The sequence below is a fragment of the Ostrea edulis genome, chromosome 6, assembly GCF_947568905.1.
Source record: "Ostrea edulis chromosome 6, xbOstEdul1.1, whole genome shotgun sequence".
In the NCBI taxonomy this organism is placed as follows: domain Eukaryota; kingdom Metazoa; phylum Mollusca; class Bivalvia; order Ostreida; family Ostreidae; genus Ostrea; species Ostrea edulis.
The window spans coordinates 18,155,579-18,169,286 of record NC_079169.1 but is presented as its reverse complement, the minus strand read 5'-3'; the positions used below and the strand labels follow the sequence as shown (position 1 = coordinate 18,169,286).

At 36.4% G+C, this 13,708-nt stretch overlaps 1 protein-coding gene and 1 pseudogene across 1 annotated transcript in view; both read left to right on the top strand.

Moving 5' to 3' along the window:
• The first annotated feature begins 1,132 nt into the window (after nucleotides 1-1,132).
• LOC125647028 (uncharacterized) lies at nucleotides 1,133-3,338 on the top strand (annotated as a pseudogene).
• Nucleotides 3,339-4,637: 1,299 nt separating this feature from the next.
• The window catches only part of LOC125645814 (perlucin-like), a 28,424-nt gene continuing 19,353 nt past the window's right edge, over nucleotides 4,638-13,708 (top strand). Inside the window, exons 1-3 of the mRNA XM_056141747.1 lie at nucleotides 4,638-4,728; nucleotides 4,914-5,023; nucleotides 5,776-5,872. Coding sequence (XP_055997722.1) covers nucleotides 4,689-4,728; nucleotides 4,914-5,023; nucleotides 5,776-5,872 — 247 coding nt within the window. The 5' untranslated portion in view covers nucleotides 4,638-4,688. The remainder of the gene's footprint in view (nucleotides 4,729-4,913; nucleotides 5,024-5,775; nucleotides 5,873-13,708) is intronic.

Sequence of the window (13,708 nt, the reverse complement as noted above, 5' to 3'; positions counted from 1 at the left end):
TACTGAAGACGCCTGCAAGACTTTGGTCAGTTCGCTAGTGACTTCGCGTTTAGACTATGGAAACGCCCTTGTCTATGGTGTTAATTCTGACATAGTGTCAAAGTTACAGCGTGTGCAGAATTCAGCAGCACGGCTGATTACCAGAACTAAGAAAAATGAGCACAAAACACCAGTTTTAGTGAAACTCCATTGGCTTCCAGTACATTTCAGGGTTCAGTACAAACTGTTAATGTACATTTAAAGCTCTCCACGGTCTTGCACCTGTCTACCTTGAAGAACTGGTCAGTCCATACAATCCATCAAGGTCTTTACGATCCGAAAACGCCATGCTTATTCAAACACCAAGAGTTAAGACCAAAATGTATGGCGAAAGAAGATTTGACAAAGCAACCGCCACACTCTGGAATAACCTTCCAAGTTACATCCGCAACGAAAATTCTTTCGAACCTTTCAAGAAAAATTTAAAAACTTACTTCTTCAGACTTGCTAATCACGATTTTATGTAAGCCATTTCCAGTGACAGTATTAATATTCTTTTTTTATGAAACCTGTTTGTATGTATTTTCTGTAGTTTAATCACGATTTTTTTCACACTGTTTTAGATATGTTCAATTTTTAATTGTAGTTTATTGTTGTTTTAATGTAAAGCGCTTAGAGTAATTTTTTTTATTATATAATGCGCTATATAAATACTGTAAATAATAATAATAACATCTCTTGGGAGTGGGAAGGTCAGTCTTGTTCTGGTATGATGCCTTGGGGAAATGTGATGGTAGCTGCAGGAATGTTATTCTGTGGGGGAAGTCCTGTGAAAGCGATCAACTTCCTTAATTTTACAGGCATTAGATGTTTTTCTTATAGAACTTACAATGCTCTCCAACAGTTATACCTCGTTCCAGCAATTCAGCAGGTATTTTTACTCGCAAAAATGGTGAAGTTGGGTTTTCAATAATAAGATATTCTATCAAAAACATTGAATGCTGATTTTGAAAATAATCAACAACAGGTTTGGCAGCAGAGACAAGAAGAAATGGTTGATGAAATAAAGAGACAGAACCAACCAGTGAAATTAGGCGGTGATTCTCGATGCTGCTCACCAGGACACACAGCAAAATTTGGGTCCTATTCTGTAATGGATCTGAACACCTCAAAGGTTCTTGATATTCAACTTGTCCAGGTACAGTACTGGTGCTTTTATTTATTCGTATTGGATCCAGTTGATAGTGTGTCTTCTTGATCTTTTTATATCATGAATTTTATCAATTTAGAGTAATGAGGTGCAGAAGTCATACAACATGGAGCTCGAAGGGCTGAAACGGTGTTTGAGGAGGCTAGAGGCTGAGGATATTGAAATTTCTCATCTTGTTACTGATAGACATAGCCAAGTTAAATCCTACATGAAGCGAGATCAACCTGATATCATTCACATGTTTGATGTTTGGCATGTTGAGAAAGGTACATGTATTAGTACAATCTTAGTCAAACCAAGACAAACTTTCGTTAAAGTTGAATAAATGAAATTAAAAAATATCGATAATTTTTCTACTACAAAAGGAGTCTACAAAAAGCTGGACGCTGTTGCCCAAAAAAAGAACTGTGAACTTGTTGGGGCATGGTCTCACTCCATAAGCCACCACATCTATTGGTGCGCAGCTTCAAGCGACGGAAATGGAGAGCTACTTCTACAGAAATGGGTCTCCATTTTGAATCATGTCACAGACGTGCATGAAGGACATGGGGAACTGTACCCAAGATGCCTACATGGACCTCTTGATGACAGGCAGTGGATTTGGAGAGGTGCATGTACATCAAATGAATGAATTTGTTCAAATGAATACAATTATCATTAAATATACAATGAATGTTCTATAATAAAACACTTAATCTTTGGTCCACAATACCCATGGAAAATATTGCTATCTAAACTGCTTAAACAATTTCCGAATGAGTATATGTATGATAATTATAATTTCCATGTTCTTGTTAACAATTGCAAATTGTTTAATTATAGTAAAAGACATTGCCTTTACTCAAACGTATACCATGCATCAGTAATTGCTAAGTGAAATAGACTCGTAAATCCAACATGAATTTAAAGAAACCCTTTATTTTTTATATTGAATATTGTTTTTTGAATTAAGGATCAAAATGGAGACTGTTGTAGGGGAAAGATGCTGATGACCGACATCAAACAACTCTCACACATTGGTCAAACATCCTGTTTGGAGGCATTTCACAACGTAGTGTGCTCATTTGCACCCAAAGCTGTACACTTCTTTTACATGCAGATGCAGGCTCGGTAAAATTTTCAATCCTTATTTTAAAAAATTAACGTAAATACCGACAATTTCAAATGATTACAACTATTTTGTAGGTCATATGAGACTACTAGTTTCAATGATTTTAAAAAAACATTAATTTTGATATCCACTATAGGATATACCTTGCAGCCCTGCACTTCAATGAAAATGTAACCCGGCCCCAGAAGACTACAAAGGAGGGTGAGAAGCAATATAGTGTTTCCTTTCCGAAAGGTCGTGGTGGAGAAGGTGTTGTAAAGGAAGTTAAAGTTGAACAAACATTCAGTGAGTTCAGTCGTGTTGGGATGTTATACAATCTGATTAAAATCAGCTCCACGATCCGCTCCTTTATTTTTTTTTTATCGTCGCTACGAGGATCACGAGGATGCGTCGTGAAGCGACAACAAAAAAATAAAGGAGCGGATCGAGGAGCTGATTTTAATCAGATTGGGATGTATTATAAGCTTACAGTGTAACTTGAAAATGGTGCAGTTATAAGATAAATCCAGGGTTATAGTATGAAGTTTGTAAGTAAGCATATAATTGTTTCCAATTTAGATTACATTTCTGATTTGATGGATGATGCAGTGGTGAGTTTACGTAGTGTGAACGACAGCCACACAAAAGCAGGGGATGCCTTCGATCTTCCCAGACTACCCCCCCCCCCCCACTGTCACAGAGTACTCTGATCTTCCCAGACTACCTCCCCCACTGTCACAGAGTACCCCGATCTTCCCAGACTACCTCCCCCACTGTCACAGAGTACCCCGATCTTCCCAGACTACCTCCCCCACTGTCACAGAGTACTCCGATCTTCCCAGACTACCTCCCCCACTGTCACAGAGTTCCCCGATCTTCCCAGACTACCTCCCCCACTGTCACAGAGTACCCCGATCTTCCCAGACTACCTCCCCCACTGTCACAGAGTACCCCGATCTTCCCAGACTACCTCCCCCACTGTCACAGAGTACCCCGAAGCCACCAAAACATGTGACGATTCAAAAACATGTTACACGTTTCAATGATAATCAGAATTAGGTTTTGATCTGTGTCATCTCATCATGTGAAACACATGTACATTTATTTCACAATGTCATTAAAGTTTTATGGATGATAATTATGTTTTACTGAACCTGACGCAATCATAATTTTTATAAGTTTCCTGTTGTCAGTGTTGATGTACATGTATCTATTACTTTAATTCACATATTTGAAGAACAAGTAAAGTGTGTAAAATTGAGAGAAATACTTATTTAATTGGTAACCAATGAGGTCATGCAGTTAAATATTGCTAATATTCAACGTTTTTCTTCGGGGTAGCGAGGTCTACCTAACAGGACTTCTTTGGTCAACTGAACACTAATCGGTGATAATTTACACCTAGAGTGTTACATACACTCGAGGTGTTTATCATACAGCACATTTACAAGACAAATTTATTTCCTTTTAAAAACACTTATAGAGGGCGAAGCCCTCTCACGGCCCAAAGGGCCGTGAGAGCGGAGCTCTCCCTATAGGTAACACGTATATACATGTTTAAAAGGGAATTATAGGAAAATAATGAAAAATTAAACCATACCTATGGAACTTGAAAAGTTTGGTACCAATGGCGTCGATTCGAATATTAGCACGTGGACATGTATTCCTCCATTTTGAATCTCGTCTACCCTAGTTCACGTCGTTCTGAGATGTTACATAAAATCCGTAAAAGCATGTAAATCTTATTTTCTTAATCATATATAATCACTCCACGATTAACGCCATGTTTTTTGTTGTAGTTCAAACGCTATGTTTGTAAATTTGCTAAATAACGACGTTGAATATGACACCACGATGTACTGTTTACATCAATTGCGTTATATTTCCCGCGTTCAATATATAGGCGGATCAAATGTCCAAAATTAGGATGCTTTGATACAGCTCCGTCCGCGTGTTAACTTCGGGTTGTTTTTGTCCTGTTTTGGATATAGATACTAATGCCAAAACTTTTTTGCTTCGCCCTCAAACACGGTCACGCCGTAAAACATATTAACGTTAAATTTATATTCAATATCCCGTTAGATACCCGGTTCTTCAGTCCTCAGTACCCCTTGCTTGTTTTAAGAGGTGACTAAATGGAGTGCATGGTCTTTGGGATGAGACCGCATATTTAGTAGCCCTTCACAGGCAATAATGACGTCTCCGTATAAATGAAACGTTGCCGGTTAAGGGCTGAAAAATTTAGGCTTACGGCCCTTGAGCAGGGGGAGGAATATTTATCGTTCCACACCCGTTGTAACACGGGGCCTCGGCTTTTGCGGTCTCGTCCGAAAGACCGCCCCAATTAGTCGCCTCTGTGAACTTTGGAGATAAGAATCAGCTGTTGTCGTGATATATGTCCCATACAAAATGATCGGGTCAGTCATTAACTTCATTTCCTTGGGTGCAGGTAATATTTTCTTTTTGTATGTTGAGCTCAGCGGGAGAGTATCGATAAATGGACCTTTTGACTAAACACATCTAGTTCATGAAATTTTAAAATAAAACTTTAATCGTGAACATTTAGTTTACTTTGAGAATATCGATTCCTAATTGAGTTACACTAACAGACAGGAACATGGTTGTTTATTATAGTTGTCATCGTCTCTGCCCAGCCCGAGTCATGTCCCCATGGCTGGATACAGCGTGGTTCGTCTTGCTATGCGTTTATTAATGATGTCAAGGAGGATTGGATGGTGGCTATGGTAACAATATTTATTATCAGTTTAACGTACATGTATTTAATCATCTGAAGGCTTTGGAGTTTTAGATTTTTTATGTCCCCGTTATCGGAGATTTTGGGGCCGATAGGTTTTGGTCTGTCCGTCTGTTCGCAAAATTTTTGACCTCATGACCTTGGAGTTAAAACTACTTTTAAAAACTTTAACCCAGATCACAAGTTTTGAATGATTAGTTTCACATATGTATTCCTTGAGACAAGACCTTTCCTTAGGTACCAAAAACCTTCAGATTTTGACCTATGTATGAAAAACTAACCTTGGACTTAAAATTTTGTAACAACATCAATTGTTTTTTTGTTTTTTTTTATAAATTTGTTAAAGTAAAAACATTCATTCGCAAAATGGTGAAGAGTTCAATCTGAGCACAAGTTATAAGAACTAGTACACGGGAGGCGTCTAGTTAGTTAATATGTCCTTACTGGATCGTATAGTGTAGGTACCTGCCAAATGTTCAAAAGTCACAGAATATATCCCTGGGCCATGGATACTGTCCGTTACTATCTAGTGTCATAGAATATATCCCTGGGCCATGAATACTGTCCGTTACTATCTAGTGACACAGAATATATACCCGGGGTACGAGAAATACTTTGTTGCCAGACAGGGGCATTAATGTTTCACAAACACATCTGTTAATATCATCTTAATGTTGTTCCTCATTAGGTATACGTAACTGTCATCTTGCAATGTACCTGTCTATTCTTTCTTGTTTGCAGTCTTACTGCAACGGTATCCATGCAAAATTGGTGGAAATTGAAACAGTAGCTGAGAATGAATTTATCCGTCTTCATTTAATGGACAACAATTTACAAGGTTTAATCTCGCTTCTCTGCACCCTTTCTCTAAATACTCATAATGGAGATGTTTCTGAACATAATCGAATATGAACATAACATGAATATGGAACGAATATGAAACTGATGCATCCCGATTGGAAAGAAAATTTCGAATATGACCATTGAATATAGTAAAGTGGAGATAGTTAATTCATATGGCGACCGTGACTTAGTTTACCTGGAGATGGCCACTTAATTTAACTCGCAACCGCCACTTATTAACTGCCACTGTCTGGAGGCCGCCACCTAATTTATCTGGCAATCGCCACTTAATTTACAATAGAGGTAGGGGAAGAACGGAGAAAGTGTGTTCGCTTTTCCAAACAAGAATTTTTACCAAACCCCTTCTCTCTCACCACACACACATCATCCGTTTCTCTCACCACACACATCCTCTCTCACACTCTTTCCCAGACAAACATATATCCACTTTCTCTCACCATGCAGATAACCCCTCTCATACAACACGCACACGTCCTCTCACATACCACGCACAGGTCCTCTCTTCCATAAACCACGCACCCATTCTCCTTTCACCACACACACACACACACATCTTTCTCCTTTTTAAATCGTCTTTTGACGATGACTTTAATTATTTTCAGACAACGCCTTGAAGAAACACGGGTCACGGAGAGGCGACATGTCTTCTCAAGCGCATCCGTGCCATGTAGCACTAGGTCAAGGTCGACTGAAAATCCTGACCCTGCCTAGTCATGTCTGCCTTTGTGCCTGTTTGGCAGTTCGAAGAACAAAATTTTTTTTTTTCTTTGTATAGCGTTGATTTAGGATAACGAACATTTATAAGACTTATATCAGTAACTTACATACTACTCTATTAGCTAACAAAATCTAAAAAGCAGATATCTAAATCAGAAATTAGAATATCATCCATCTATTTACAATTTGAAGGGGTTAAACATTTTTATGTTTTAAGCATCGGGGTGCATTAGTTTCATATTCTTTTCAGATTCATCTTCGATTCAAGTTCAGAAACATCTCTAATAGTCCATTGAGGGGAATATGCGGTTTTTGTTAAAGAAAAATCCTATCATGAAGGGGATAAAATTTCTGAAAATGTTTTTGGTACAGATTTCGAGTAGTAGGTTGATAAAATACTTTTATATTCTGATGTACTAAATTGATATACTTGTTTGATCTACTGATACACTGGTCTGATATTTAAACAGTAAATCATTATTTTTTGAAAAATGTAGTCGTCTCATAACTGCAATGATGTGTTCATATTAACTGAGTAACACGCGTTATGAAAATTTGTTCACACACATCAAATGCAGTTATGAGACTACATCTTTCAAAACAAATTATAAAAAACCCAATAATCTATTGCTTATATTTATGTTCCCCAAACAAAGTTTGGGAACATATTGTTTTTACTCTGTTTCTTATTATGTTCCCCAAACAAAGTTTGGGAACATATTGGTTTTACTCTGTTTCTTCTTATTAAGGTCTTCCGTCTTCAACGGAAGACCTTCTAGTGATTCTACTGTTTATTATTAAGGTCTTCCGTCTCCTGCGGAAGACCTTACTATTATTGTTCGCGTTCTTCTTCTTCATTATTATTTTCCTTGGTAGTACACGCGTTTTTCTCAGCCATTTCTCGATCGATTTTCACGAAATTTTCAGGAAAGATGTCTTTTGGTGACGAGACTTTGCTTGCAAAATTTCGTGCTTGACGTCACTTCCGGTCAGGAGTTATCTCTCTTTTAGTGACTTTTTGAAGGGCCTTGTTGTCCACACATCTCCTCCGTTAGTTTTGAAGCTAGAGTCTTGAAATTTCTACACAAGATAGAGTAAACATTTTAGAAGATTTGTGGGGGATTCAATTTTACCGGAGGCGATTTGCCTAAACGCTCGCCTGGACCTGAAAAAATGGATGCCAAAATTTTTCGCCGATTTTTGACCTTTGATCTCCAATATCTTTTTTCTTGCAAATATTTTGTTAAGACATGTAGAACAAAAGTTGTGCACATTTACGAGATCTTTTCGAAAATATCAAGATTTAGGGGCTAGCCCCTTAAATTAGGGATCTAGAAGGGCTCAAAGTCTAGATCAAATATCTCAAAAATCGTTAATATTTTGGTAGAAGTCAAAGAACAAAAAATGTTCATCTCAACAATCCAAATCTATTCATATAAAAATTTAGGTCATATGTTACGTAATAAGGGATTTTAAGGGCCAAACCCATAAATGTTTTACCCCTTGTATCTCGAAAACGACAAATATTTTGAAAAGCAATAAAGAACAAAAGTTGTTCAGAATGATGATCTGAACAATATGCATATTTCGTTTTTACCCTATATGGCCCCGTTACGGAGCTACAGTTTGGCCCCTAAAAATTACTTCTAGAAATAACTCGAGAACGGTAAAGAATTTCTAAATACTTGTTGAACAAAAAATGTTTGAAATGTCATGACCTTTCTTACGATATCAAGCAAAAGGGGCTGACCCTTTAAATTAGGGGCCCAGAAGGGTCCAAATGTTTTTGAGAATATCTCAGAAACTATTAATATTTTGTAATAAGTCATTGAAGCGGAAATGTTCATCTAAACGAGCTTGTTCTTATCAAATCAAAAAGTAGGTCATATGTTACGTAATAAGGGATTTTAAGGGCCAAAATCCTAAATAATTGACGCCTCATATCTTGAAAACGACAAATATTTTGAAAAGCATCATTGAACAAAAGTTGTTCAGAATGATAATCTAAACAATATGTACATTTCGTTTTTTCCCTATGTGGCCCCGTTAGGGAGCTACAGTTTGGCCCCTAAATATTTCTTGTAGAGATAACTCCAGAACGGTAAAGAATTTCTAAATACTTGTTGAGCAAAAAATGTTTAAAATGACAAGGCCTTTCTTACGATATCAAGCAAAACGGGCTGTCCCTTTAAATTAGGGGTTCAGAAGGGTCCAAATGTTTTTGAGAATATCTCAGAAACTATTAATATTTTATAATAAGTTGTAGAAGCGGAAATGTTCATCTCAACGAGCTTGATCTTATCAAATCAAAAAGTAGGTCATATGTTACGTAATTATAGATTTTAAGGGCCAAAATCGTAAATATTTGACACCTCATATCTTTAAAACGACATATTTTTTGAAAAGCATTATTGAACAAAAGTTGTTCAATGTGTCATAACCTATCGATCAATATCAAAAAATGGGTCTGTGGGCCTCATGGCTCGCCTGTAGAGTCGATTTTTGTCGATATCAGTCGATTTCAAAAACTTGTAACTGGTAAATATTTTGTAAGGACATATTGAACAAAAGTTGTTCAGTTTATCGAGATCTATCGATTGATATCAAGAAATAGGCCTATGGTCCTAATGGCTCGCCTGTAGAGTCGATTTTTTCTCGATATCGGTCGATCTTAATAACTTTTTACAGGTAAATATTTTGTACAGACATATAGAACTAAAGTTGTTGAATCTATAGAGGGCTAACAAATGACATCAAGAAATAGGCCCGCGGGCCTTATGGCTCGCCTGGAGAGTCGAATTTCAAACGAATTTCACCGCAACTTTGCTTCAGAAGCTTATGATATGAAAAATTGATTATATCTAAAGTGTCTTAAAGTCGGAAACTAAATTTGGACTCATTTGTCTTTTTTTTTTTTTTTTTTTAACTCCGAGTGCATCAACAAATCGGACGGAAGACCTACTCGTTGCTCGCAACGAGATCGTGTCTAGTTATTATTATTATTTTTTTTTTTCCCTTTCGTCTCCGAGACCGTTGGATGGATTTACCTGAAACTTTCACAGGTTATAGGGAACGATGGTACCTCGAGGCATTTTTTTCATTTTTTCAAAATTCACTTCCGTTCGTCAGATACGTCCGATTTTCCGGTTTTTGAAAGAAACTTTGTCCGGGGGTAAACTTGAAAACCACTAAAGATAATCGAATGAAACTTTCAGGGATGATAGATCTATTTTCTCTATGGTGCACGCACGTAATATTTTTTGTCGCCGTCACTTCCGGTCATCACCGGAAGTGATCAAATAAATCATCAATTTCAAACTTTTTTCTTTCAAATTGAAAGCTACTTTGGTTTACTAGGTCTTGTTGTAATTTTCAAAAAATGTTGACCCCACCGGAAGTTGAATCTCCAACTTCCGGTTATATCAAAGAAAGACTATTCATTCTCTCATTTTTCAGTGCCATAAATCTCGGTCATGAAACTAGTTAATGAGTTGAGTTTTACATAGATTATAGTCACTATAAATGTCTAGAGCAACGTCAAATATTTTTGTAAAATTCACTTCCGGTCGGCAAATACGGCTTATTAGCTGTTTTCGTTGTCCAGCGTTTTCCTCAGAAACAGTAAAAGATAGAGTCACCAAAATTTCAGAGTTAATAGATCTCACTTTGTAGGGGTGCAGTAGGGGGATAAGAATGTCGACCGTCACTTCCGGTCGTCACCGGAAGTGATTAATAATTCATAAATTTCAAACTTTTTTCTTTCAAATTGAAACCTATATCGGTTTATTAGGTCTCGTTCTAATTCTCAAAAACTATTGACCCCACCGGAAGTTGAATCTCCAACTTCCGGTTATATGAAAGAAAAACTATTCATTCTCTCATTTTTCAGTACCATAAATCTCGGTCATAAAACAAGTTAATGATTTGAATTTTACATATGTTATAGACATTATAAATGTCTAGTGTAAATTGAAATATTTTTGTAAAATTCACTTCCGGTCGTGAGATATGGGGTGGACATATTCAAACCTTGTTTTTTCAGTTTCTCAATAATGAATATAGATAAACGCTTGAAACTTGTAGAGTTGATCAACTAACATTAGTCCATCGTACACATACATTCAATTTTTTCGTCCGTCACTTCCGGTCTATACCGGAAGTATTTGAAAAATGTCGATTTTCCGATTTCTTCGAGTGATTTCTCAGAGATGGTGGATAGATTTTTTTGAAATTTTCAGGAATAATGTCTTATGAAATGACCTTGCTATAATTATTTTTGTTTTTACAACATTCACTTCCGGTCGGAAAATATGGCCGATTTTCTGTTTCTCAAAAGGAATTTTGTCCAGTATTTTTCTTGGAAAAGGTAAAATATAGGTTCATCAAATATTCAGGGATGATCATTCTCCGTTTGTAAGCGTGCAGCAGGGGCTTGAACATGTCGACCGTCACTTCCTGTCGTCACCGGAAGTGATGGAAAGAATGGCAAATTTCAAACTTTTTCCTTTAAATTGAAACTTATACTAGTTTATCAACTCTCTTTCAAAGTATCAAAAGAATATTGACTCTGTCGGTAGTCAAAACGACTACTTCCGGTTTGTGGTTTAAAATATCTTTTTACTTTTCGTCTCTTTGTTCCCATAAATCTCGCTTATATTCGAAGTCTTTCATATGATTTTCACATGTCTTAATAAAAGTATCAACTTCTAAAGTTTTGATAATTTTGTTTTTCAAAATTGACTTCCGGTCGGTAGTAACCTACTACTTTTTCTTTCTTTAGTCTACTTCTTTTTGTTGAGAACTCTTTCAGATAGAGACGTGAAATTTTCAGGGAATATCGACAGTAAAGAGTCGCTGTCATTTATAGGAAAACGCATCTGAATAGTACTTCCGGTCGTCACCGGAAGTTACGAGAAAGGAATAAAAAATTCGACAATACATTTCTCATTCATTGTTAAGGCACATTTTCTGATACATTTAAATGATTTTCGTAGGAATAGAAAGCTCTTTACCGGAAGTGGTCTAACGGAAGACCTACTCATTACTAGTAATGAGTTTCTAGTTATGTTCTCCAAACAAAGTTTGGGAACATATTGGTTTTACTCTGTTTCTTATTATGTTCCCCAAACGAAGTTTGGGAACATATTGGTTTTACTCTGTTTCTTATTATTATTCTTTCTTTCTTCTTGGGACTTTTTTGTCCACGAGTGTTCTCAGAAACTACTCAAGGGATCAATATGAAACCTTTTTAGGATGATAGTATAGCATATGTAGATGTGCGGAACGAATGTCATTTTGCATGAAAATGCATGCATGTGCATGCACGTGCAATGGATTTTTTGTTTACAAACTTTGGAATCAGTCTAACTTTTTTATTTTTCAATGAAATCGTTTGCTATTTATATCGTAGGTATAACATGGGACCCTTAACTGTTTGGCATCGTCAAAATTTCAATTCTGCACGCCCATGCACGTGTGCTTCAATTTGATTGGATAATACAAAACCGTTTATATCATTAATGCCAATCAAGGAAATTTAATGATATTTACAGGAATGGTAGACATGTCAAATATCTACAGATCGATGTAATAAAAATTGCAAACACGCATGCGCACGCACGTGTATTGTCTTTTGAAGGTTCAATTCTTTCAATGACCCTAACTTTTTTGTTTTTTGTCAAAATCTTTTCAAACTTGTATTGTATATGTATCTTGATATTCTTAACAAAACTTTATAGTCATAATTACCATCCGGCACGTGCATGCACGTGTGCTAAATTCTGATTGGACGATTTTCAAATCGCCATAACTTTCTTATAAATGATGGAAACAATATGAAATTTATACTGTAAGTATATCTATCAAATGTCTATTGAACAACATCAACATTGATGCTGAGTCATACTCACCTGCCCGTGTACCCACGGGCATAACTTTTCTTTTATTTTTCGGGTACTAAAATGGTCATAACTATTGAATTAAAAACTGAAATGAATTCAAATTTACCCTGAGGATCTATGATATGAATGTCTGTGAAATGGTGTCAAGAAATTTTCCATTATCAAAATCGCGTGCGCGTGAATGCGCGTGCATTGTAATTTTTGACATCTAAATTTGAGTATTGGTCTATAACATTTTGAGATTGCAATGAATAGGTTTGAAAATTAGGTTGCAGGTATGTTTTGGGCCTGTAAATTTATTAATAGTCTCAAAATCACTTCCCTGCACGAGCATGCACGTGCGCTTAATTCTGATTGGACGATTTTGAAATCCCAATAACTTTCTTAAGAGTGAAGCGATCGATACCAAATTCATATAGTAAGTATATTGTTCAAATGTCTATTGAATAGCATCAACAAAATTGTTGTGTGGTACTCATGCGCACCTGTATGCACGTGCATTGATCTCGGTCTTTGTAGTTTTGAGTTGTTAATTTCTCGATTTTCATTGAACTGTTGTGAAACTTCTCTTGTACTCATATGGTAAGACTTCTAATGTATCGAGATGGTCAAATTACTTATCAGCACGTGCATGCACGTACGTGCACGTGCACAAAATTCTCAGATCTTTATAACTGATATGTACTAGTATGAAATGGACTGTACGTTATGAAATAGTTATATATTCACATGCTAGACAGTTTGCCATGGTCAAAACCACTTGTACTGAAATAAATGGCACCGCTTGCTAAATGGGGGAATGTTTGGGGAACATGTGTAACGGTCCCCGTTACAATAAGTACTAGTTATTATTATTATTATTATTATTCTTTCTTTATTCTTGTCACCCTTTTTTGTCCACGAGTGTTCTCAGAAACTACTGAAGGGATCAAGAGGAAACCTTTTAAGGATGATAGAATACTCTATGTAGATGTGCGGAACGAACGTCATTTTGTCTGAAAATGCATGCATGTGCATGCACGTGCATTGGATTTTTTGTTTACAAATTTTGGAATGAGTCTAACTTTTTTATTTTTCAATGAAATCGTTTGATATTTATATTGCAGGTATAACTTGAGACCTTTAACCGTTTGGCATCGTCAAAATTTTAATTCTGCACGCGCATGCACGTGTGCTTCAATTTGATTGGATAA